At 48.1% G+C, this 24,715-nt stretch overlaps 2 protein-coding genes across 10 annotated transcripts in view; one reads left to right on the forward strand and one right to left on the reverse strand.

Annotated features, from left to right (window-relative positions):
• LOC144943251 (deubiquitinase DESI2-like) overlaps window positions 1-7,010 on the forward strand; it is a 41,244-nt gene extending 34,234 nt beyond the window's left edge. For all 3 annotated transcript variants that reach the window (XM_078870580.1, XM_078870579.1, XM_078870578.1), the window contains one exon: window positions 1,183-7,010. In XM_078870580.1, coding sequence (XP_078726706.1) covers window positions 1,183-1,605 — 423 coding nt within the window. In that variant the 3' untranslated portion in view covers window positions 1,606-7,010. The remainder of the gene's footprint in view (window positions 1-1,182) is intronic.
• Window positions 7,011-7,090: 80 nt separating this feature from the next.
• Window positions 7,091-23,820, reverse strand: CCDC97 (coiled-coil domain containing 97). 7 transcript variants are annotated; one of them, XM_078870577.1, is made up of 8 exons: window positions 22,070-22,137; window positions 21,375-21,458; window positions 19,155-19,802; window positions 17,202-17,411; window positions 15,652-15,752; window positions 12,563-12,710; window positions 9,041-9,126; window positions 7,091-8,495 (listed from the first exon to the last, which is right to left on the reverse strand). In XM_078870577.1, the coding sequence occupies exons 3-7, from the start codon at window positions 19,796-19,798 to the stop codon at window positions 9,045-9,047; spliced, it is 1,185 nt and encodes a 394-aa protein (XP_078726703.1). In that variant the 5' UTR covers window positions 19,799-19,802; window positions 21,375-21,458; window positions 22,070-22,137; the 3' UTR covers window positions 7,091-8,495; window positions 9,041-9,044. The 7 variants fall into 7 exon arrangements, with proteins under 7 accessions (XP_078726703.1, XP_078726697.1, XP_078726700.1 ...); XM_078870571.1 differs by having other exon boundaries at window positions 7,113-8,495; window positions 9,035-9,126; XM_078870572.1 differs by lacking the exon at window positions 22,070-22,137 and adding an exon at window positions 21,678-21,745 and having other exon boundaries at window positions 7,126-8,495; window positions 9,035-9,126.
• Window positions 23,821-24,715: the final 895 nt, after the last annotated feature.

Below are 24,715 nucleotides of genomic sequence, written 5' to 3' on the forward strand. Positions count from 1 at the left end.
ATGCGGGGGGTGGGAGGGGGTCTTCCAAGTTTGCCTTCTGCTGTGATATGGGGGGAGGGTGGGTGAGGGGGTAGGGTGGGGTGGGGTGAGACCAGGCAGCAGATGGCCACGTGTTCCTGCCTGCAGGTTGTCAGCCGACCCTCCCACTCATACCTCACATGAAATATAAACAATCTAAAGAGTCCACTAAAATTAGCATTTGCAACACCGATCCTTTGGTTAGTGCCCTTGAGCAAGTATTGGAAAAAGTATTGGAAATTCCACGTTCCCATTACAGGGGCCAGTCTATCCAAAGTGGGTACAAAGCGGGTACCCGTGGAAGTGGCCGAGTGGCTCACGGGGCCAGTCGCCGAGTCGGATCACCGAGCCGGCACTGCCGCGAATTCGGGTTCGAGTAGTGGGCGTGTCCAGCGTGGCGAGTGTGATAGTCTCCACTTGTTCACCATCGCCCGCACGCAAACATTGTCACGACGTGGAGCTCGGTTAAAGCAGCGCGTGTCCGGCTACGAGCGATACGATGCTGGTGCAACAACGAACGTGTCCGCGCCGTGGTGCACTGCTTACTGCACACGCTCCAATAAGGACGTGTCTTTTGACCCGTGGCTTCACGCTGATAACTACAATATGATTGGCATTAAAAAAAATAAAGATCACCTCTGTAGGAATGATGGCCACATTCAAAACCATCCACTGAAATTTTCACGACCTTCAAATGAACAATAGCAAAGTGCGCTTGGTATTTGCTCCACTATGAAGTCGCAAGGCAATCGTGAGGGCGCTATGTTTACAGGCGAGTCCAGTCTGCCAACAAGCAGCGACGTTGCGATGCGGTTTTACCCAACGTAAGTAATTTGTAACATAAAAAATTTAAACCATAACGCCGCCAACGCATGGGGCCTACTCTTTTTGCGAATTATGCCACGGGATATTTAATGTCCACTGCAAATGTATGAATGTATGTTGAATTTATTTCGCACCGTACGTAGCTAACCGTGCTAATCGGAGGTCAAGCAGACGGGGTGCATATTTATTGTTAATACCCCCGCAGCATTAACCAGGGCGGCGGCCTGGCTCGAACTGCGAACGTCTGCAACAGCGCTGTTCGCTGCGGTTCGATACTCGCGCCTCGAATGGCATTCACCGTCACAACCGGTCCCATGCGGGACCTCTGCGCGCGTGCAGATCCTGTGCGGCAGGGAGATCCCGCGCTGGGTCAACCGCCTGGCGCACGTGAGCTCCTGCATCCCCTTCCTGCGCAGCCTCCTGCCCCGCGAGTGGCTTATGCCGGCCGCCCTGCAGAGCAGCCTCTCGCGCTCGCAGCTGTGCTCCGAGTCGAGCTCCGGCCACACGCCGCCCCCGCCGCCGCTGGCGGCGCCGCACTCGGGGCACCACGGCGAGCCGCACGCCGGCGCCACCGCCACCGCCACCGCCGGCGCCACGGCCTTCGCGTTCCCTCCGCCGTCGGCATCGTCGGCGTCGTCGTCGGCGGCGGCAGGCGCCGGCCACGTGCACTCGCAGGCTGGGCATCACCACGCGCACCCCACGGGAAGCGGCAGCCAGGGAGGATCGGGCAGCAGCCGCTCGTATCGCCAGACAAGGGTGTAGGGTCAGGGTTTGATCTGCGTCGCGGCGGTGGATACGGCGTTCCCTCTGCGGACGCGGTTCACTGCAATTTAAAGCCGGACTTTGTGAGTTATACACCAGCTCTGCGCTGCCGTTCACAACAAAGAAGTCGGAGTCTCAACGGTCAACCGAGCATGGGGCAGCGTGCGCCTCTGTTGGAGGTCCAGAGCCGGTGTTTGAAAATCAGCATCGCGACGGCGGGAGGCAGCCTCCTGCTGCGGTGTCAGCTTTGCGCGGGCACAGGGAAGAGCCCCAGCAAGAGGTCTTTGTGTCGAAGAGTCGCGACCGGAAGCAGTCGCAACGCAGTGACGAGCCGAGCCCACGGAGTCAAAGCGTTCCCCACGCAGATGGAACACAAAGAAGGTCTGGGCATCATCTACGATTTTCCAGTGCCATCTGAGTTATGGACCTCTTTCACCACTTGGGATGTAGAGTGATGTTTTTTTTGTTATATTTCTTAAAAAGCGCCGTTGCCACCAAAAGAAAGCCAATTTGTGATCTGTTTTGCAGAAATTGCTGCAAAACCTGTGCAGTATGTGTGCTTATGACACCTTTTACAGGCATGTAACGATTCAACCCCCAACAATGAATTTCAAGAAAGACTCAATTTCTAACCATTGTGGAGTGAATTGGAATCTTAAATGCCTTCCAGAAGCACGAGTGGCAAGAATCAGTCACATGCAATGTTGACGAACAGAAACGAATCTGTTCCTACGCGCATGATTCGACGCGCGTATCGTCACGGAAATTATTTCAATCGATTATACTTAATGCATCGTTACATGCTTAAAAGTGGGGGATTTATCTACTTTTAATACGAATCTACTGTGTGCAAAGCAGAGGAATAGTAAAAAAAAATACAGAGCGGTGTCTTTACTCATACGTCGAGGGGTGGCTGGGTGGTCTGGCAGAAATTAACCCACTCACTGCCTAAGCTGCTTCACTGCTTTTTGTGTTTAGTTTGTTGTCCTTCCCCCGCACCTTACATAAGCACGGTTGCATGCATGTATGTTGAACTTCTTTCGCACTGCACGTAGCCAACCGTGGTCATCAGAGGTGTGTGGAAGGACAACAAACTAACACACAAAAACAGTTCTGAAGAAAAGAGTTTTCAGTCTAGATTTTAAAGTTCACAGCTCCAGTGGCTGGCTACGTAAAGTGCAAAAGAAGTTCAACATATATACATACACACAAGCTCGACCGGTCAGAATTCTGGACCGAGATGTAGTGGGAACCTACAGGTACGATGATAATGAGAGCACACTGCAAGGACATCGTCCAATTCAACAGTGACCTTAAGCTCACGTTATTGTCTGGGTTAAACAGGGTGATCCATTTAAATATACCCATCTGAAACAATAGGTATAATTTATACGAAGAGCAACATTGTAATTCAAAGCCTCCGCACGTCTCCGACAGATCCCAGTGCGCTCTTCACATCCTGTGACACTCCCCCGACGAACTCCGTACAACATCGCCGCCAATTCAAATCTAGAAATGAGCACAGGCCGGGGGCAGACAAACCGGTGTAACACTCGCGGATGCGCATTGCGTGTACAAACGCCTTCAGCCCTGATGCGAAACCACCAGTTCCAAAAGAACTGCACGCGCACGGTTGTGCTCGACCACCAATTAAAATTCCGGCCGCATTTCCCCCAGCGCCGTCGAGCTTGTGGGCGCAATGCGCATCTTCACGAGTGTTGTGAAGACACAGGTGCTGTGATTTGCTCAACATTTTAATGATGCGAAGGCCGAGGTGACACCACCGCTCACCCACACCCTCACACCCACGCAGGGGCCTTTGATGCGACCCCACAAGGGAACATAAAAACCCAGTGGGGTTACGTCGGGCGAAGCGTGTGGGCCACCCAATTGTTCCCACCAGGGCCAATCCACCAGACGGACGTCTCTGATAACCCAATCACGTAGCTTGCACGAGACCAGTCCTTAGACATTAGTGGGGGTATCTATACATGGAAGAACACCGCACCTCCGATTAGCGTGGTTGGCTACGTACGGTGCGAAAGAAGTTCAACGTACACACTGTGTGTGTGTGTGCCAGTGTCATGGCCAAATGTGTCTGCGATTAACGAGCTGGTCCAGAAGATTGCGTTGCGGGACCATCTTCCGAACGAACCGCGTGCGGCTCAGTGGCGCTTCACCGATCGTTTAAATCGTGAGATGTTTCGTTGTTTTTCTTAAGCTCAGACAGTAACTACCTCTAAGCAGGCAAACCCTTTCAAGTTGCCTTCCGCTGCGTGCTACGCTTCAGACTAAAACCTGCGGCACGCTCACGCATTGGACCGGTTACGGATGGCCAATTGCCTTTCCAAGATGCCAAGTTTAACTATTTTAGCAAAATCTTCTCGGCGTGGCTGGAGGGAAAGCAGATTCCCCCCGTGGCATTTTTGTTCCCTTTGTATATCTGCCATCACTCGTGCGTAGATTCTTAACGTATTTATCTTTACACCTTAACCCCCCCCCCCCCCCATTTTGTCGTGCAACTTTGTGAGGGGGCCCAATCCAAACTGTAAAGAGCATTATTGATCGGAGGCTTTGTGATCGAGCTCCAAAAATATAATCAAATTTTATATTCTCCTTTTACGGTTTTTTTTCTTCTAAAAAAGAACCTCGCGTGGGGATAGAAAGGAGTGGCGGCACTGAGCCAACGTGAATTAAGTAATAGACTCTGTGTGTGCGTGCGTGTGCAGTGACTGGTGCACTGCATTCACATCCCAGCAACTTCCCTCCCCCCCCCCACTATTCCGTTGCAGGCTGTGCGCACACCGGAGCTAAATGCTGACTCGCTCCCTCCTTTTGTATAAAAGTGGACCCAAAAATATACAAACCATTTGTACAACCCGGTGAACTAAAGCCGGCGACATGGACAGTTTATGGGAAATGTTCTGAATTTTTTTACACCGCGGTTCCCTTATAACCAGTATCCAAAAATGTATATTATTTAACCGACTAAACAGAAGCGCCACCACGCTCGGTTGGATTTACGGAGGGGGTAGTGATGATGGTGGTGTACAGATCTGAATGGAACCTTCCAGGGCACTCTTCACCTTTCGAGAACCCCGTGGTATCTGTGTGTCCCTCCCACTCCTCCTCCCCCAGGAGTCCCATGATTGGCAGGGTCCGAATCTGGAAGCAAAAACTTCTGATACGATACTCTCTCATCTGTTGTGATTTTTTTTTAGCCACCGTGGAACGGTTTGCTAAAACCCTTCATGAAAGAGGTCAAGCTACAGCAGTTGGTGGACGCACAGCGTGAAGAGCACAGACCTTTGCCTTTACACACTTATATATATAACGTCGGTTGTGTTGCTGTATTTCAAAGACGAGCTGCGAGATTTAAAAAAGAGTTAGGCTGCCCGGTCTCTGGCTCACACAACTGCCTGTCCAAACGAATGCCACAGGGTAATGCGCATAGATTTGTGGCAGCTTAAGTGCATCGAAAGCCATAACTTACCTTCAGGCAGTCTTGGATTCGAGGCCCAAATGAGGCGATAGCATTTAATGCGAACGATGAAAGCCAAAAGGCCAAGGCCGAAAGCCACAAAATCGAGACTGGCATAGCTACAATGTCAAGCCCAGGCCGATGCCCGGAGTTGTTTAGGTCAAGGCCAGTGTCACGGCGGGCTCGTCTCGGCTGACGCCAGCGTAAAGGATGCAGCCTCTTAGACGAAGTCCTTGCACCGAGGCCACACCGCTGAGAGAATAGCCGCGAGCCTGCATTGAGGCCGAGGGCTCGTCTCGAGGATCCAAGGCTGCCTAAAAGTGGATTCCATCTCTTTACAAGTCATTCGGCATCGACCTAAAATAGCGGTGACGAGATACACAAATATTAGACCAGCAGGACTGCTTTCTCCTTGTGACCACATTTTGAAAAATATTGGTGGCAATTTTTGTCGTATAATTGTTTTTGCTTTCATTTATTTTACAAATGACATCCAGCAAATACTTGTTGATACTGACACGGCTAACATGGATGGCTTTTCGAAATCCATCATTTGGAACACGAATGCAAATGCGTTGAAATGTTATTTTTCAACAAAGATGCCTTCACTGCACGTGCTCCATTCCACTGAGAATACTTGAGATGTCCTCAGGCACGTGCTCCTGTCCACCCTGTTAGTCGATTCAATAACAAGGCATTTACAGCCTTAGCCTTGTATGAATCCAGGTCGGAGTGTACGGCAAGGAGTGGTTATTGAATTGTCGTGTGAGCCTCTCACTGAGGACGGCGAAACTACCTTACGGCATTCTGCATGGTGGACAGCGCCAGAACATTCTAGCTAGTCCCAGCTCCATCTACTCCAAGGCCTTCATGGCCCGTGAGTTGAAAGACGGTCTGTTGTTGTGGGTAATCGGTGCGTGCAAACTTTTGGTCACTCAGAACAGACCATGGAACGTATAACGTCTCAATAGCTGATCCACAAGTACTAAGAAGGCATCATCGGTGCGATAGGAAACGCCTCTCCACTTCACCCGACGCAATCGTGTGGCTCCCATCACCTCAATGTCAAATTGACAGCTGTTGCCCTCCACAATACATCAGCGGCATGCAGAAGAAGCAGCGGGGCAAGCGTTACCCCACCACTCCAGTCCCTGGATTCTGCCTAATTCACTCTTCCGTTGTCTTAAGGGTATCCAGTCCTAATTAGTCTGTGCCAGCAAAAGTCAGCAACTGTTCTGTGTGTCGTTTGGTTGATGGTTAAAGCCCCGTCAAAAAAAAGAACATGCGCTTAAAAGAAACAAGTTGCAGTTTCTAGTGCAGTCAACCTATGAAACCAGGTCAGTGTGACTCAGCAATAAGTTTAATTTATGTTGTACAAATAGCTTTCTAATGTGTTAATATCTTTTGTGTGTGCGGCACGGGTTTGTGTTGGTACGCGTCTTGTGCAATGTATCATTTCACGTCGAGCTGAATTTTGAAATCGGAATACACTTCAAGAGTTAACAAATGAGACAATGAATCTCCCAACTTCAACAAGTTATGCATCAACGAATTAATAAAAGTAAAACAATTTAGCAACCGATTGATATGAAACGCACACTTGTTTAAAAGCGAAGTGCAAGGTGAAATACTGTGAGCTTAAACATTCTAAATACAATTATTTGGGTCTTTCGGTAAAGTCACGTAAATAGGTTAAAATTTATAAAAAAAATGAAAGAAACAAAAAACTACGAAGTTTCGAAATAAACAATCGTCATCCTGATGACGATCGCTTGTGTTGTGATCGAAACGTTGTAGTTTTTTGTTTAATTTTTACTCATTTGAACCTATTTACGTGACTTTACCGAAATACCCAAATAATATTAATTCCTGCAGTCACGAAAGCTTTAAGATTCTAAATATATGTTTTTATTAGCAGTAAACACATGATTAAAATTACAATGTTTTGATGCTTTAATTGTTGAAGTCATCACAATATTCCTGTCGAAGTCAAATCTGTTCACCTTTGGCAAACCATTTTATTATTTTCCGTGCAAAACTCAAATGTACATAAACACACCATGAATTTTCATTTTAAAACAATATACATTCATGAAAGAAATGGAAAAAAACATTTCTTTAAAAAAATAATTGATGGTCAACAACAGTAAACGAATCACTCTACAAAACCGATGGCCGGTCATGGTGTAACGGATATTAAGATTGCATTACAAGCAGCAATTTTACTAATTTTTTTTTATCGAATCTAACATAATTACACTTGTATGAAATATTTACCAGTAGCTTAATGTAGCTATAGCCCTAAGAGGGGAATCCACAACGGCACTGTTTTCCCATTGTTCATTTATAGCCAGCTGATTGCATTGACCCCAGATTGAAAAAAATTCGCCATCTCCATCATCATCATCATTGTCGTCATGAAATCACCACAATCACGGCTGAAAGGTGTCCTGAAAGAGGCGGTATCTCAAATAGGTTGCTGACCTCTTCATGGAGATTCATTGTTGAACGTTACCCTCGCACGGGGCTTCTTCCAAGTTGCCCCTCTTCATCGAACAACGATGCTCAATGATAAATCGATGCCCAATGATAAATTGGCTAAACATTTCCGAATAGGGCCCTTTAAGAAAAAAAATTATATTAAACATTTCACAGAGTTTCCTGGATACATAATTAATGAAAAATATATAATCAGGATAATGGTTTGGGCAAAAGAGAGCACCAAGGGAAGTCAGATTGGCACGTGAGTTAGAGAAATTTTCAATGTGTGGTGGTGGTGAGAATGTCAAACAATGATAGAAATATCTTACCAGTAGCAGATATATAACCATTAAAACGATAATAAAAATATATTGCATCAATTACCAACATACATTCATCACAATATCCTCAAACGAAGCAGTGTTAGATGCATTGCAGATGTAATCGTTAAGAGGATGCTGTGGTGAGTGATGCACATGCACAGATGGTTGAGGGCAGGTTACCAAGGCGGAGGTCAGCAACAAAGGGAAAGTTCAAATTCCAGATGGTGGGATACTCTTTAAGTGCACACATTGGAGATCGGGTGTCAACTATTCAACAGCTTCCAGCCAATGCCATTTATGTTGGCATAAATGACATTGGCTGGAACGACCTCCCGATGGTGACTTTTAATGAGCGGCGTTTGTTGACCGGCGATGGTGGTGAAGTATTTTCAAACCTTGTAACTCACTACCAGCGCAGTCCCTGCAGTCTTACGTGCGGCTACCACAGGCGGCGGTGGCCGAACTTCCCCGTGCCGCGAGGACGCAGGGCGCCCTCGCCTGCTGGAGGCGTCACAGGAACTCTGCGTGCGTGGATCGGAGCCGCCACCCCGAGCTCATGCAGCACCGTGTGTGCACGTCACGCGGTCTTCGAGGCAGGCGGTCCTCTGCGCATTCGGGTGAGACGTGCATACTTAGTGGGGTTGGTGCAAAACCTTTCGTACTTGTACAATAAACCAAACTCTTACTCTGATGTGCCTGCGTGTCCTCTCTTCTCATGTGTATGGTCACACGTTACAGCCTGTCTGTCAATCCAGTGCAGGATTAGGGCCTCCCCACACCTTATGCCCTGTGAGGGATATTGGATCTAACTCATCAGGCAGGGAAGGTGGGAAGGGGAGTGCAGATCAACAATGTATGTTGCTGCACTGTGCCCTCTAATGCCCAGAATGCCGACTAAGCCTGTGTTTGGTGCAAGGTGGTCACCCATCCAAGCATTATTTAGGCTCAAAGCCTACTTGTGGCTTCCAGGATCTGTCAAGATTGGAGCATTCTGGGTGATTTAGCCACCAATTCAAAATATACATCCAATCTACACCCGGTTCACACTGTAGCCACAGGGACGGTGATGTTTATTTAACCACTGTTCCCCACACAAACCCACACACAACACACAAGTACACGAGACTGGTGGTCAAATGCTCACCTGCACCTTGTCAGTCTTCGTCAAAGTAGCGGTCCTCCTCGTCCTGCTCCACAATATCCAAGTTGTCGTAGTCTGCATTGTCATCCACAGAGCTGCATCACACAATCAGAATCATTATTTATCCTGGATGAATCTGATGAGCCGTGAAGCTCTTTTTCACGGATGTCCAGTAGGGGGCGGGTCACAAACATCAATGCGTTGGCCCTCACCAAATCAGCAGCAGTCAAGTCAGATTAATTCCCTGCTCAAGTGAGTAGAGGGCAGCGCTCATCCCTGGTTCGGTGGCACTACGCCAGCCAGTGGTGTACATTACACATTCTTACAGTGGGGCCAGTCTCACTGTTGGACATCTACTGTTAATATTTTATTGGGCACAGAGGGCTGATTATGAGCCCAGTTGACCACCGATCCCAAATGTTTATATTTTGTGTCGTTCAAGGATGTGCCGCTGACTCCTCAAACAACTTCACTGGCAAAAGTCACCCGCCACCAGCCACCCGTGGTTTATTTATTCATTCATGTGGTGGAAGGAGGCAATACCGGGTGGCAAAAGACGATCTCTCGAATTAAGCGGTGGAAAACAGTGACGGGGTGGCCGGGTGGCTCGGTGGATCAGAGCGCTGTTCCGGCGCCACTGGAAGGCTGGGTTCGCGTCCGGGTTTCAGCCCCGTGTAATTCAACCGGGTTCCCAGGTGTAGCGACTACTTGATGCACTCAACCGGGTCAGCGGTATAACCGTGCACCAAACAATTATCACGAAAAAAACATAGTAAATTAGTTTTTTTTTCACTTAACTTGGGGAAAATTACATTTCTAGGAAAAACAATTACGAATTGCCACGCGACAAGAGTTTCTCTGTAGCAGGGCACGTGGGGAAAGCAGCACACCTATAACCGTCGATAAGGAGGTTGGTGGAAGTTATCTGAGCAGCAGTACTCCTATCTCTCTCTGGGCTGCTCTCTTAACACAGAGAGAGATTCAATGACCTGTAAGAGGTCTGAGTGGATCCTCTGTTTCATGACAATTAGGCTAAAAATGAAACTATAATGAAATTGGCAACAAAACAATACACTAAATTTTGATTTAAAGCTTTCGTGACTGCAGGGATTCATATTCTTGGTTCTTTTGGTAAAGTCACGTAGAAGGGAAATAATAAAATAATAAAAATAGAAAACAATAAAATTCTCACGACGTTTCGACTGCAACACAAGCAATCATCATCAGGTGTGGATTTCACATTATTTCCCTTCTACGTGACTTTACCGAAAGAACCAAGAATAAGAACAATACGCGTTACATATATATACACGGCACACCATGTTGGATATGATAATGTAGTGGTGAGGGCACTGTACTAAAATACACGTGAGTGGGTTTGACTCCGGGACATGCACATGCAAGTGGTATTTGAACCACAACCCTGGCCTCCACTAGGTCGACTCAGCCTAAAATGCTTACCGTTCAGTAGATAATGGAAGCTAGATATGCAGTGAACTAGTCTAGGCCTAAATCTGAGCCCTTGAACAACACATGCCCCCATAGCACTATTGAAATAAATGGCATTTCTTAGTTTTTAAGCAGCGCAACAGGCTTAAAGGTATATCTCGTGTATGTTTTTTCTTCAAGTAAACATTACACACCTTTCATTTAATACTTTTCGTCATTGGTTCAATATAGTGAAGCAGCAAATTATTATTATTCTATGAGTGTGTCCACGTATGTACATACGGTGCATGATTTATCTGAGTAGAAGGAGACATGCAAGCTGTTCATCTTTATAATTGCACATATTTCTCTCTGCATTTACGTCACAATGTATATTTTTTCCCCCTCTTCGCCCACTGTGCCCGCCCTCCCGCAAAGGCAGAGAGAAGTGCCAACATCTAACATGCAAAGCGAGCAGCACAAGGTCACATGCCATTACCGATGAGCATTAAACCTTCAATCGCGGTCTCGTAAATGTTACGTAACGGCGGCGGTGTGATGTAGAAATTAATTCCTCACACCCACTGAGCGCGAGTGGGAGATAAATAAAACTACTACGATATTACTTTCGTGTAAATCATCCGCCGTCGTATGGAGAATGTAACTACCGTCTTGAGAATGTGTAATTTCCAGCACTGGATCTTGATCAGGGAGCTGAGCGCCGCCACATTATTTGAGCTTGGAAAGCACTTGGTCAAAAACGTTTTGCAAATTATGTTGATGATTTGAGCATCTCCAATGCTTACAATTAATACTTGTAGGAACCTCCTGGTTACACCAGCCCACAGGGGATTATTGTGTCCGTCGTGCAGAGAGGGGCTGGGTGGGGAAGGAGAGGCTGGGTGGGGAGGGGAGGGTGGGGAGTGTGGGGCTGGGTGGGGAGAGGAGAGTGGAGAGGGGCTGGGTGGGGAGGGTGGGGAGGGGCTGGGTAGGGAGGGTGGGGAGGGTGGGGCTGGGTGGGGGGTGGGGAGGGTGGGGTTGGGTGGGGAGGGTGGGGCTGGGTGGCGGGTGGGAGGGGTGGGGCGAGGCTGGTCACCCCGTGGTGCCCTTATAAAACTCAACGTTTAACCTACTCACGCCGGCTTGTGCCCGCCCTCACAGTCGGCCATATTTGCGGAATACACCACGCCGCCGTTGACCCTGGCCATTGACCGAGCAATCCAACGTTCCTACCAGCTCCCTCCGCAGGAATGTGTTTTAAGCTTTACCGCTAAACCTTCAAAGACAATTGTCTCCCTGCTCAAACAAGCAATGGGGCATTGGTCATTCATATCAGGTGGAAGCCCTGAACAGAAGTAGATTTTCCATATTCCCATGGCAGGGACCAGTGTCACCAAAGTATGACTACTGTTGATTTCTTTACTAAGCAATACTCACTTTATTGAGCCTGTAAGGATGATGTGCCGATTAAACCACTCACCTCCTAATAAAGAGGCTCAGTGAATCTTGAGACTCTTGAGGCTTTGGTGATAAGTAAGGAATATATATAAAAAAACGATGACATTTTTTTTTATTTGTCCAGGTAAGACCCACTGAGCTATGTAGCTCTTTTTCAGGAGCGACCTGGCCACAAATGATAGCTCAACGAAGTGGCTTATCACGTGAAGTTTATAGCAGCCAAATACTCTAAACGCGTGATGTTGATTCTAAATGTGGAGGGAAAAACCGAAAGACCCGGAGAAAAATCTACGCGACCACGGGGAGAACACGCAAACTCCAAATATACAGCCGGCGTCAGGGTCGGGATTGAAGCCACGACTTCCTGTATACCAGGCGAGGTAGTTAACATCTCCTAGCCATCGTGATGCTGATCAGAGAGACGCAAACTCCAAATATACAGCCGGCGTCAGGGTCAGGACTGAACCCACGCCATCCTCCATACCAGGCAAGGTAGTTAACATCTTGCCATATGACTTAAGGTTGATACTGTCCACCAATGGATACAACTCTGTCCTTACGGCAGTGGTGAATCTATCCGTGCAAACGACCACCGTCTCTAATTCCCTGCGTGAATGTAGTTGTGACAGCTCACAGGTGGGTTACCTGTAATCAAAGTCTTGGTCATGCCCGTCTAGGAAGCGGCGGTACATGCGGCTCACAAACTCCTCCTTGAGCAGGGCTCGCTCCTCCAACGACACGGAGCCCTCCTCCCTACTGGGGGACCGTCCACACGAGCCCCAGTGCGGCAACCCTACACATGCACATGGCAAAGGGTGGGGGGATGGGGGGGTTTACAGTCACTCAAGCGTCACTCAGGTCGTGAATCGATTATACATTTTTTTATCTCTTTTTAAATCAATAAATTACCAATTTCGTACACAGTAGAATCGTAATTGTAATCCAGTGACGACTGAACCGATTGGCAAGTATGAACGACATGGTCCGTTCGTGTGTGACTGGTCAGTGAAAAGTCATCATAGGGTACCAGGGGTGGGACTCATTAGAATACCAGGTAAGGCCCACTGAGATATACAGGTCATTTTTAGAAGCGACATGGCTATCACAAATCATAGCTCAACGAAGTGACTAATCACGTGGAAACTTATAGCAGCCAAATACTCTAAACGCATGTTGATTCTAAATGTGGAGGGAAAAACCGGAGGACCTGAAGAAAAACATGCGATCACGGGGATAACACGCAAACTCCAAATATACAGCAGGTGTCAGGGTCAGGATCGAACACACGACCTCCTGTATACCAGGCGAGATAGTTAACATCTCACCACCATCGTGGCCATCATCGCAGAGTATGTCCCAACAGACACAGAAACACACGTACACTGAGTAAGACTTTTATTCTTTATTGTTAGATATTTCCATTTGTGAAACAAACTGATCGACTGATTTTTTTCATAATAATTTTGCATGAAATTTTTAAATTCACAACCATACTCGTAACTATTATTGGAAGTCATTATTTATCACATAAATAATGTACCTATCTTTATTACTATTCATTACAGTCAAAACACATGCAGGCAAATTGCATCAATTGGCACGAATGCCGGAGGGTTTTTGGAATGATGTAGCAGAGTGAAGGGCCTCTCTTGGAGAATGTCTGAAAGGTTTAATGTGTAATGTTTGTGTGATATTGCATGACCACGGGCAGAGGGGACATGTCAACACGGGAAATGATTATCAAAGCTTAACACGACATGAACAATGTGTATCCCATTAATATCAAACTACATATGTCTTTCGCGAATATGATTCACTCGTGTATGTTTTAATATTTTATGTTTTGTGATTTATACGTATAGATTAGAAGAAGAAAACTAAAGCGAATGCATTTCCTTCACTGATTTGTCATTTATTTTTGCTGGAAATGTCTAATCATTGATTTATTTATTAATCCGGGACAGCCTCGATGAATCTTAACATTCCATTTCAAGAGTGTTGTGTGCATTGGGATGTTTGGCTAATTCCATCACTGTGATAGGAAACCGGAGCACGCAGAGAAAACCAAGGCACGTGAGGGGTTAACACTCACGCTGAAAGCAGATTTAACAACGCACTGCTGCACTGCCATCTCCTGGACATCTTACAGCCCAAGCTGACAAAAAGCTGGCCATCATCATCGTCGTCACGATCCATGGCCAGATAGCCCGTAGGTGTGCAATGCACATTTCGTCGTTTGTTTCCACTCCCCTCCGTCTCGTGCCAATATGCTCAAGTAGTGCCACATCTTTCTGGCACCAATCTCTGATGTCGTCTTCAAGCCATTCTCTGTTAAGTCTACCACTCTCTCTGGATCCTTCCATTTTTCCGAACAACACAGTTTTAATTTTCCTGCTGTTGTTCATCTCCATATATATATAAAAGGGGATCTTTCTTGGTTCTTTCGGTAAAGTCACGTAAAAGGGAAATAATAAAATAAAATAAAATTCTCACGACGTTTCGGCCACAACACAAGCAGCCGTCCTCTTTGTTGTGGCCGAAACGTCGTGAGAATGTTTTTATTTTATTATGTTTTATTTTTATTGTTTTATTATTTCCCTTCTACGTGACTTTACCGAAAGAACCAAGAAGATGAATCCCTGCAGTCACGAAAGCTTTAAATATAAGAATATATAAAGGGGAAATTTGTGAATATGTGTGTCAGTTCAAAATGTTTAGCGTACTTCCCGACATGCAACAAACTTAAATTTGCCATGTGGGTACTTTCCAGACTGTACATCATGCAAAAATAATAAAAATAGACTTTTTTCTTTTGGGGGGGGATATATTTTGCACGGCAAGTGAGCTGTGACATCACCCGCGCATGCGGAAGCGTCACGCAGTGTGCCTGCTCATGTCACGTATCCCCCCAATGCTCCACGAGTAAAGTGCCATACAAATGTGTTGCAGGTCTAACGCTTTCTTCGCGCAGCATTGCTTTATTATTTAATTCGTTTACTGCTGTACGCACCCTGAAAGTTGTGTGTCTGCAGCAAGCGCGTGTATGTGTACCTATGGACGCACGCGCATGTGTGTGTGGGGGGGGAGGAGTAGTGTAGTGGTTAGCGCGCCGCGCTACGAACCCGGCGACCCGAGTTCGATTCCCGCTCGCGGCCACCACCGGTAACGATTATTTGAACCGGTCCTTGGCCTCCCCTAGGTCGACTCAACCTCAAACGAGTAACTGGTGTGGTGTGTGAACATCGCCATTGGGGAGACAAAGGCGGTCGGGGGTGGCGAATCCAAGTCCCGGGCGAAGCCGGGTAGTAAAGCTAGTCCTGCATATATGTCCAAATAGTATCAGTTTCCTACTTATCACTGCCTCACAAAACCTGGTATTGCTTGGCAATTTCCCATCTAAGTGCTATCCTGGCTCAACCCTGCTTTGTTTTCAAGATCTGACGAGGCTGGGTGCATTTAGGGCGACTTGGTTGTAGGCCTGTGAGAAAAGCTGACCTGAGAATAGATTCGATCAGCCCTGTATCATCATAAATCATTTTTTTATTGTTATAGTACAGCCATAATGTGTTTTTTTATTAATTATTATTTTCTGGGAAAATGATTGATAGTATGTGCTGCATGTGTTTGATGATACGGATAGCCTGTGTAGGCACCTCATTGCCCTCTGGTTGGCGGCTCAATCTCATAAAAGGAGCTTTTGGAATGAGCGCAGTGATGCTAATGATTGAACATACCTTGATTCGGCCTGGCTTCTCTCTGGTCCATGTCGTTTTCATCATCACTATCCTCTTCCTCCTCCTCCATGTCATCCTCCGCATCTTGCTGCTGCTGAAGTCTGTGGAGCGCCGAGTAGGGACACACCAAGGTCAGAGTATCACCCACCCAGGTAGTTACCTATCTACCTATAAACTCACTCACCAACCGACCATTCTGATTATTTGCCAACATATCTACTTACAAAACAAACGACCAACTTATCAATTTGCCCAGCTGTTTACCATCCCATTTACTTAGTTACCTGATTAACAAATTACTCACCCTGAATCTTCACAATATACCAATCTACCCATCTACTTACAAAAATTAGGCAGTCAAGTACTAAGTTGTCCACGCATCCACCTGCAATGTGGCCTCTAAAGTAAAACACCCACTCACCCATCGACTCACTAACCTAATTATGTACTTATGCACAACACCAATTCAGCTACATAGAAACACAACCCCCACTTACTCATCAATCCAGATACTAATGTACTCAATCATCTATCCTCCCACTAACCAGAATCATAAGTTGATTTCACGAGTAAAGCCCATTCAGTAAAAAAAACTCTATTGCAAGGGTGACTCGGCTGGTAGACACCATCAAAGCACCCACCTAGGTACCTAATCATCTACCTGGCAATTTACCCACGCACCTATAAAACTACCCACCTATCTACCAGACAAATCACCTACATAGCCACCCAACAATCAATCTACCCACACACCCAACTGCTTACCCACTCACCTACCAATCCACCCTATTAACTACCCAGCTACTTATAAACTTACCTAAAAATCCACTTACACATCAACTCGACTTTACCGGCTGCATACCCACTAACCTACCTACCTGAACTCACTCATTGATTCCTCCAGCCATGTTGAGGACTTGAAACACAAAACTGTTATGTCCCCTCCAAACTGCTCAACCACCACACTGCAGGTCACAACAATTTCTTTGTGCTTGGTTCTTCCCTCGCATTTCTCAACACTGGAATTCCCTCCCATCATCTCCTTTCCCAAGCTCATATTACCTTTCTCAATTAATTGTGTCAACGCTTATCTATTACATGCTTGACAGTGCTGTCGGTGGCAGTTTGACGTTTTGGTCCTTTGGGCCTGTGCGCAACAATTGTGTTTAACCCTTTCCCGTTCTGATTAAGTACGTGTTCGATGATGTACGTGTACATTATCGGGATGGAATCGGAAGAAAAACTAAAATAAAATAACTTTGTCGGTACCGAGGCTCCCACAAGGCTACATGGGAGGGCGTGTGGCACAGTTTGGCACCAGCTATCAGAGGGCTATCATGTCGCTACGGTTTTCTGCGGTGAGTACAATGTCTTTAAAAACAACGGCGCTATGCTAAATCCGCTTGCGCGTTCTGAGATTGAGGTGAACAGGACCCACCCTGCAACTTGCAAGTCGTCTTGGAACGGGAAAGGGTTAATATGAAATCATCACCCTCCATTGCGTACACCGGTGACAATCAGGTGCTGCCGCCACCACCACCACCCCTCACCTGCGCCGGAGTTCCACTTCCTGGTGGACGTCGATGAGGACGTCGGCAAGAGACTCCGGGGTGCCGGTCGCGATGCTGCGGCGTGCCAGCACTTCCTCCTCAGACAGGAAGCGGCCAATGCACTGCTCGTAGAGCAGGGGGTCGCGCGCGCGCATGCACTCCTCGCTGAAGTACTCACCCGCGTTCACGAGCTCACGCAGTGCCGCGAACCTGCAGGGTGCGGCGTGGGGATGACGCAATTAGCGAAAGCTGGCGACACCTGCTCACCGTAACGTACGTCTGTATGTATGTATGTTGAACTTCTTTGCACCGTACGTAGCCAACCGTGCTAATCGGAGGTACGGGGGAAGGACTACAAACTAAACACATCAACAAGCAGTTATAAATAAATGAGTTGTTAATCTATATTCAAAAGTGCATAGCTCCGGTGGTTTCCTAAAACCACTTGGAGCTGCACGTCACCTCCCCGTGGGTTGAGGGTCACAGTGAGCGTGGATGTTGCCGGTGACTTTAAAAATCCAGCCAAACACGCTCATTGGCAGCGATTCACAAACTCAGCTGCTTGTGCTCTACCACTGGTTGTAAAAGGTTGTCTGGGACTGACTGGCTCCTCAATTCAAATATCTTCCTTTACAGCACTGGTGTAATGCAATGTGATATTTTATATAGCTGTTACCCTCTTTATCTTCACTGTCACACATTTTCCTATCCTCATTTTTGTCCTTTCAGTCACATTTTTACACGTTATGTGTGCCCCTACTTCTGTGCAGCATACTGAGATGTGGTTGCATTTAGATGCATTCCAAATTCAAACTGTTTTTCTCCAAACCTCTTTAAGAATCTCGGTTTTCTTTCCTCACACGACGATTTCATCCACAACCAAAGGTACTAAAATAATGATACGTAAACGGTTGACAAGTTGAATTATTGTAATAGAGTATTCCCAATAAAAAAAAAGTAGAAAAGCATTAAAAACAGAAAAGATTCCAGATTTGGAAAATAACGCCGACCGTATTCAAAGACATAAATAGACAACAACAAAACAACAGGACACAGAATGGTATACTCCACAGGAGTTATAATGATCCTGCCGTAGAGCGGCAACTACCATGCTGTGCCACTGTGAATGCCGGCTGATGGGAAAGCCAAACCCACAGCCAGCGGCAAAGTATATGAGAATTGCTGAATGGTGCGGATGCTGCTACTACCTATTGTCCAGATTACCCAATGAATACAGCAAGTATACTTAACCGGGTCACCACTACCTCTCATAATCCATCAATGTAATAATCCACCTAGCAACTACACATTAACTCATTCATCACTCCATCTCTTGGATGGAGTGTGCGTTCCATTTTTTGGCTGCCACTCCATTATTATTCTTGACAATCACCCATCATCTCTTCAGGCAATATGTTCAGCATGGGTGGGGGGGGGGGGACTATACTTCACTACATTTGTAAATGTGGATTGGTGTAACTTACCTTCTATCCTTCTAATAAGCCTGTTCACTTTTACAAAGAGACACATTTAATAATTGATGTTAACAAAATGTCCATGTGATGGTCAGCGCAGCTTGAATTTTGTGTCCTTGCCGACCTGCTTGTTTCACAAGCACTGTCTCTTTTTCCATAATCCTGACTGCTAAACTTTGGCAGCCTTCTCTGTCAGCCCATCTAACTACAACTTGTCTGTCTGTCACTCACCATTTTCAAATACACACTATAATTTGAATTTAGAAAGTGTCGAGATGAAACATCTTTCAGTCCAGGCACGGGGGACATCACACTTCTTTTAATGCTCACAATGTGGTTTATGGCTGTGGGATACTACCAGAGTAATTGAACTGGCATGACTGAAAACCTTGGTTCAAATTCAGGTTACATTAATACCAACAATGAAAAGAACACAGCACGGCCAAGTGAATAAATGAGGGAACGAATCAACGGTTACCGCTTATTCCTAATAGCAGTGCCGGCCCTCTGCTCAGTCCTCTTGCGAACGGCCTCCAGGTAGAAGTTCACCAGGTAGGCATCTTCCTCCGTCACATGCTCGAAGCAGCTGAGGTCGCGCACGCTCAGCGCCTCGTGGTAGCGCTCAAGGAAGCGCGCGGGCTGATCGGCCCACAGCTCGCGCAGGAGCGTCACCTTGTCCTCTGCCGAGAGGTCCGGATCCCCACGCTGCTGGCTCTTGACCGGTGCTCCGCTCGCCGCCACCCGCTGCAGCATGCGTGTCACGTCCATGCCCAGAATGTCTAGGGCCTCCAGAGAGTCGCGCGGCACACCGACAACGAGCGGTGGTGGATCGCTTTTGGATACGGGCTGGCCAGCGGAGTCAGAGACCGAGGGACCATCGTCCTTGGCGTCTGTGAGTGGGGTATCTAACCGTGCGCTTGTGTGGTCTGGGGAGGCTTCTGACTGGTCCTGAGGTTGTGTGTCAGAGGACGTCTCTGATAAATGCTGATGGGGGCTCAGAGGGGTGTCTCTGCTGCTGCTGCTGCTCTGTGTGTCTTCAGATTGCTGCATATGATGGGAGGTCAGGTTATCCATGCTTCTGTGAGGGTCCTGTTGGTCTGGGGGCTTGTCTTCCTCCAACATTGTGCTGTTTGGAATGACAGTAAAGCACAGGTTTAAGACAAAAATCAAAAGATTTCTGCTCAAACGGTCATTGAGTGGTGCTCACCTCAGTTTATTCATAGAGACTATCACAAATGAAGTCCAAACAATACTAATTTCATCATCTTAACTGCCCTGGTGGGATAACAGGCTGAAACAATCCAGAATTGGCAATTATTTTGAGGTCAACTCTCCGCCGTAGGCACCAAACAACAATATATGCAGTGCGGTACTGAAATTTCTTAAGATTCCTGATCAATTTAAAGATGCATACTCATACGCCACTAAAAATACATACTCTACTAAAACAAATTGAGAGGAGCGATAGTACAATATAGAGCAAACAATGTATTTCAAAGTTTCCGCATATCTCCCACAGTATCAATACACTTGATATATATGAACTCTCCAGATAGACTTACTCCAACGTAGCCAATATGATTTGCTTATACCATTCAAAAGCTAAAGTCAATAGAAATCACCAGGTATCTATAAACGGATCACCCTGTATGAACGATTTTATATTTTATGCACATTTAAAATTGTACAAAAATTTTAACATTTGTATCACGCACAAGCACATTTCAATAAAATATATATGGGGCATAACGCAAAAAATGAGGATAAAGGCAGTGTCTGTGGTTGTCTCGGCCCACGAGGTGGTGACAATGGGCCAAAATGTCAGAGGGGAATAAGTGGCGGTGACGTCTGTGCCATGCTAGCTGCACTTTGAGGCCACGTGAAGCGTTAAAAGGCCCGCTGGCAAGAGGTCACGGAACAGACCCAGGTGGTGCCACGGGTTGACCGAGATGTCTTTCAGATACACCAACTTTGCCTCCCCACTGTGCCAACTTTCTGCGTTTTTTAGCCGTCCGTCGCTCCTGTCCTCGTCTGTTGCTGGAGGGCGACTTCCTCCAAACTGCCCGGTAGCAGCACCAGCAGCGTCCTTCACGAGCCTCCTCCACAGAGTCTGATCTTGACCCCACCAGTACCAGACATCAGCAAGATGATGGACAAAAAATATCCCCATATAGCCTCAACAAATTGTTGGGGCAAGTGCTGTTAGCGAGCACTTATGAAGGCCGGCACGGCACACGATGGATTGGGTGGCCAGCACCACGCCCGGCCGCCTTTGTCTCCCCAGTGGCGATGTTTACGACACCGCGACAGGTACTCATTTGAGGCTGAGTCGACCTAGGGGAGCCGCATAATGGGTTGAGTCAAGTCAAGGTGTCTGTCCAAAGTTATATCAGTCTTTGTATGTGGCCCCGATTCCAGTTCTGCAAATTCCACACTGCCAGGGAATTGCTATTTTCGACAGTTGACTTATCGACCCCGTCAGGATGATGGGCTGTGTCAACCGCGGACTGTGCCTGTTTGTACCCTCCTTATATTTGGCAATATATCATGCCGGGGTTGTCATGTACGATTGTTACAGTAACCAGATGGGCGACATCAATGCACAAACAGGTTGCTGTATGGCAGCAGAGGGCAGGGCAGTAACTCCAATTGTTGTACTGCACTTCTATGTCACTCGCTTGCACAGACGCGCACTGACCAGCGTGGTGAAGTATGGTCACTTATCCTACACGGTCCCCGTAGGTTAGGGGGAAGGCCTTCATCCAGCAGTGGATCAACCAATCTGGATGTGCGGTACAGAGCGGCAGTGAATCGACTACAGAACACGCAACATGCCCAGACAAACCAACATTGCAATACTTTACACAATCCACTGCCATCCTGCGTTTCTGTAACGACTAGAGACGCGCCACTTTGTTACATAGACAGGTCATCTAATGTAGTCACGCATTTAAAGCTTATTTTTATACATTTTAATTGATTAAAGCGACTTTTTGTTTACCTTCATTCACTAAAGGCCGATAAAAACGCGCGTCCACGCGCCGTTACATTCCGCACAACGGATAGGCGAGCGCGCTCGTTAACCGCCTCACGATTCGTCGAACGTGAATCTCTGGCCAATCGAAACGCGAGCCGCGGTCATCACGTGGACGTCTGAGCCAATCGGGGTGCCGCACTGTCGACGAGCCGCTTATCCAGATTACGATTTACAACGGCGTGTTGTCTATGTGTTTTGTTCCTCTTAGTGGTGTCACCATTCGCGGTTAAAACGTCGAACATTAACAGATCGTTACACAGTCGTAACGCGGCCGTCGTTACAGTATTTTTCCCTTCTAAATGATCGTGAAAATAGGACATCTGGCCGGGACTGAGCTCCGGCACGTGTCTACGTACCCGGCAACACCAAAGACAAAGATCCCCCGTGTAGCCTTCGCAGACTGCAGGGGCAAGTGCTGTGAGCGAGCACCGGGTACTACTCATTTGAGGTTGAGTCGACCTAGAGGAGGCCCGGCACCGGTTCAGACAATCGTCACTGACGGTGTTGGCCCGTGAGCGGGACTCGAACTCGGCTCGGCGGGTTCGTAGCGCAGCACACAGGGGATTATTGTGTCCGTCCGTCGTGCAGGGTGGGGAGGGTGGGGTGGGCGATGGGAGGGGTGGGGCTGGGTGGGGAGGGGCTGGGTGGGCGGTGGGAGGCCTGGGGCTGGGTGGGCGGTGGGAGGGGTGGGGTTGGGTGGGTGGGGAGGGGCTGGGTGGGGAGTGGCTGGTCACCCCGTGGTGCCCTTATAAAACTCAACGTTTAACCTACTCACGCCGGCTTGTGCCCGCCCTCACAGTCGGGCATATTTGCAGCATACACCACGCCGCCGTTGACCCTGGCCATTGACCGAGCAACCCAACGTTCCTTTATTTTACCTGGTAAGGCCCACTGAGCTTATGCTGTGTGGCTCTTGTCCAGAAGCGACCTGGCCACAAATGATAGCTCAACGAAGTTGCTCATCACGTGGAATTTACAGCAGCCAAATATTTTTAACGCGCCTTTTTTATTCTAAAAGTGAAGAAAAACCGGAGGACCCGGGGAAAAATCCACGCGACCACGGGGAGAACATGCAAACTCCAAAGATACAGGCATCAGGATCAAACCCACAACCTCCTGTATACAAGGCGATGTCGTTAACATCTCACTTTCTGATCTGGATGCCAAAGGTGACACTTTGGTATGCTCCCTTACCATGCTCCAAGGCCGTAGCCATGGAGTCAACATTGGGGAGGACCAAATCTTCCAGGGGATGGATTTTTTTTTTTACAATGTCTAATAGTGTATTGTGTGGGGGCCGTTGGCCCCCGGGGTCTCTCCCTCACGCATCCCCTATTCCGGTTGCGTTGTCGCACCGCCCTATTCCCCGCTAAGGTTTAGCCGGCATTCGAACGCGACGCGCGACGCCCCTACTGTTACAGCTTCGCGCAGCGCTCCCACGCTGCGAGCATACGTGCGCACGACATCATCACTCAAACGCCATACTCCCCCTCTTTACACCGCTACGTACAGCTCTCGCTCGCTGCGAGCGTGTGCCCGTCTACAGCCCGGTGCGGCACTCGCCTCCACGTCGAATAACCGCGTGACCAATGCGCACCCGTATCCGACACGTAGCGAACGTACGCGCACTCACGCACACAGCTCCCCGAGCGCTCACTCGCCACTGAGCACTCACGTTGTGATCGCGCACCTGTATCATACACGTAGTGAACACACGCGCACCCACACGCGCAGCTCCGCGCAGCGCTCACTCACGCGGCGAACCACTGTGTACACAGTACCACACACGTTCACACCTCTCAACGAGATCACAGGCCGTGATCAGCTATTAATGATTTATTATTTGCTACCTGCGAATTGATGCTAGATCAGTATGAGTCGACGAGGCCGGCCTATTCTACCACCCCTGAATCTATTCTATATTTATCGGCTATGATCCTACTTCACCTTCCTACTCACGGTTCGAAGTATTCGGCGTCCTGTGGCTTTTCCTCGATGCTCGTCTGGACACGTCACGCGGACGTCCGGAGGGCAGAGCTGGGGGCTGACTTGAACGCGGGCCTCTTGAAGCGAAGTGGAGAGAGATCTCCCTACCTTGCTACGCTCCCTTTTATCCTAATTCCCGGACTCAGGCCCCTCCCCCCTTCCCACGTACCGGGTGCCTTTGATATGCTAATCGGATGTGCCGCAAGTGCGGCGTTACGCAAGTGCGGCGTTAATTCTAATTAATCCCTTTCTCACGCAGGCCCCCATTATTGCAGTTCATGCGGCGGTGTCCATCACAAAGGCCCGCCGTGGGAATCTGTGCACGGCTTCCCGCGCGCCTCCCCTCTCCCGATCTATTCATACCTTCAGCTCAATCATTTACCCTCCCCAACAATTGTGCCTGCGCGCTCAAGCGCAACCATCCCAACCTTCCGTGACTATGCGCAAGAGCCCCTGCGGTCCTGCTACTCATGCTGTCCCATCCTTCCTCTGCTTGTCTCGTCGACGCGTGGGGGGGGGGTGTGGGGGATGCGCTTCAACCGCGGTGGCCGAATGCCCTTCGCCGCGGCCATACCATCTTAAGGCCGGTCGCAGCGCCGCGGTGCAACGTAGCGTCGGGGGAGGTCATCCAATTCCCTAAGGGTTTCTCGGATAAAAACCGGTCGATCAGGTGTCCTCCCCCTTCCAGCTCTATGGGGGGGGGGGGATGCGTGCGGGTGTGTTCATGTGAGGTGAGGTGAGGGGGACGAGGGGTTGGCTCCGTCGCTTGGTGGTGGCGAGGTCGGGGATGGGGTGCCTGCCGAACGGCTTCGTGGCGGCGGCATCACAATTGTATTACATTGCTCTGTTTTTTCTTTTTACCTTCTCTTGTTTCATTGTATGTAATGGCAGAGATTAGGGATTTATAAAGTGCAACCATAACCACAATCATAGAAACAGAAATCTATTTTATAGCAATATATTGGGGGGGGGGGGACATTTTGAGCATATTTGAATATAGGGGGGGATGTGTCCAC

The sequence above is a fragment of the Lampetra fluviatilis genome, chromosome 30, assembly GCF_964198595.1.
Source record: "Lampetra fluviatilis chromosome 30, kcLamFluv1.1, whole genome shotgun sequence".
NCBI classification, from domain to species: domain Eukaryota; kingdom Metazoa; phylum Chordata; class Hyperoartia; order Petromyzontiformes; family Petromyzontidae; genus Lampetra; species Lampetra fluviatilis.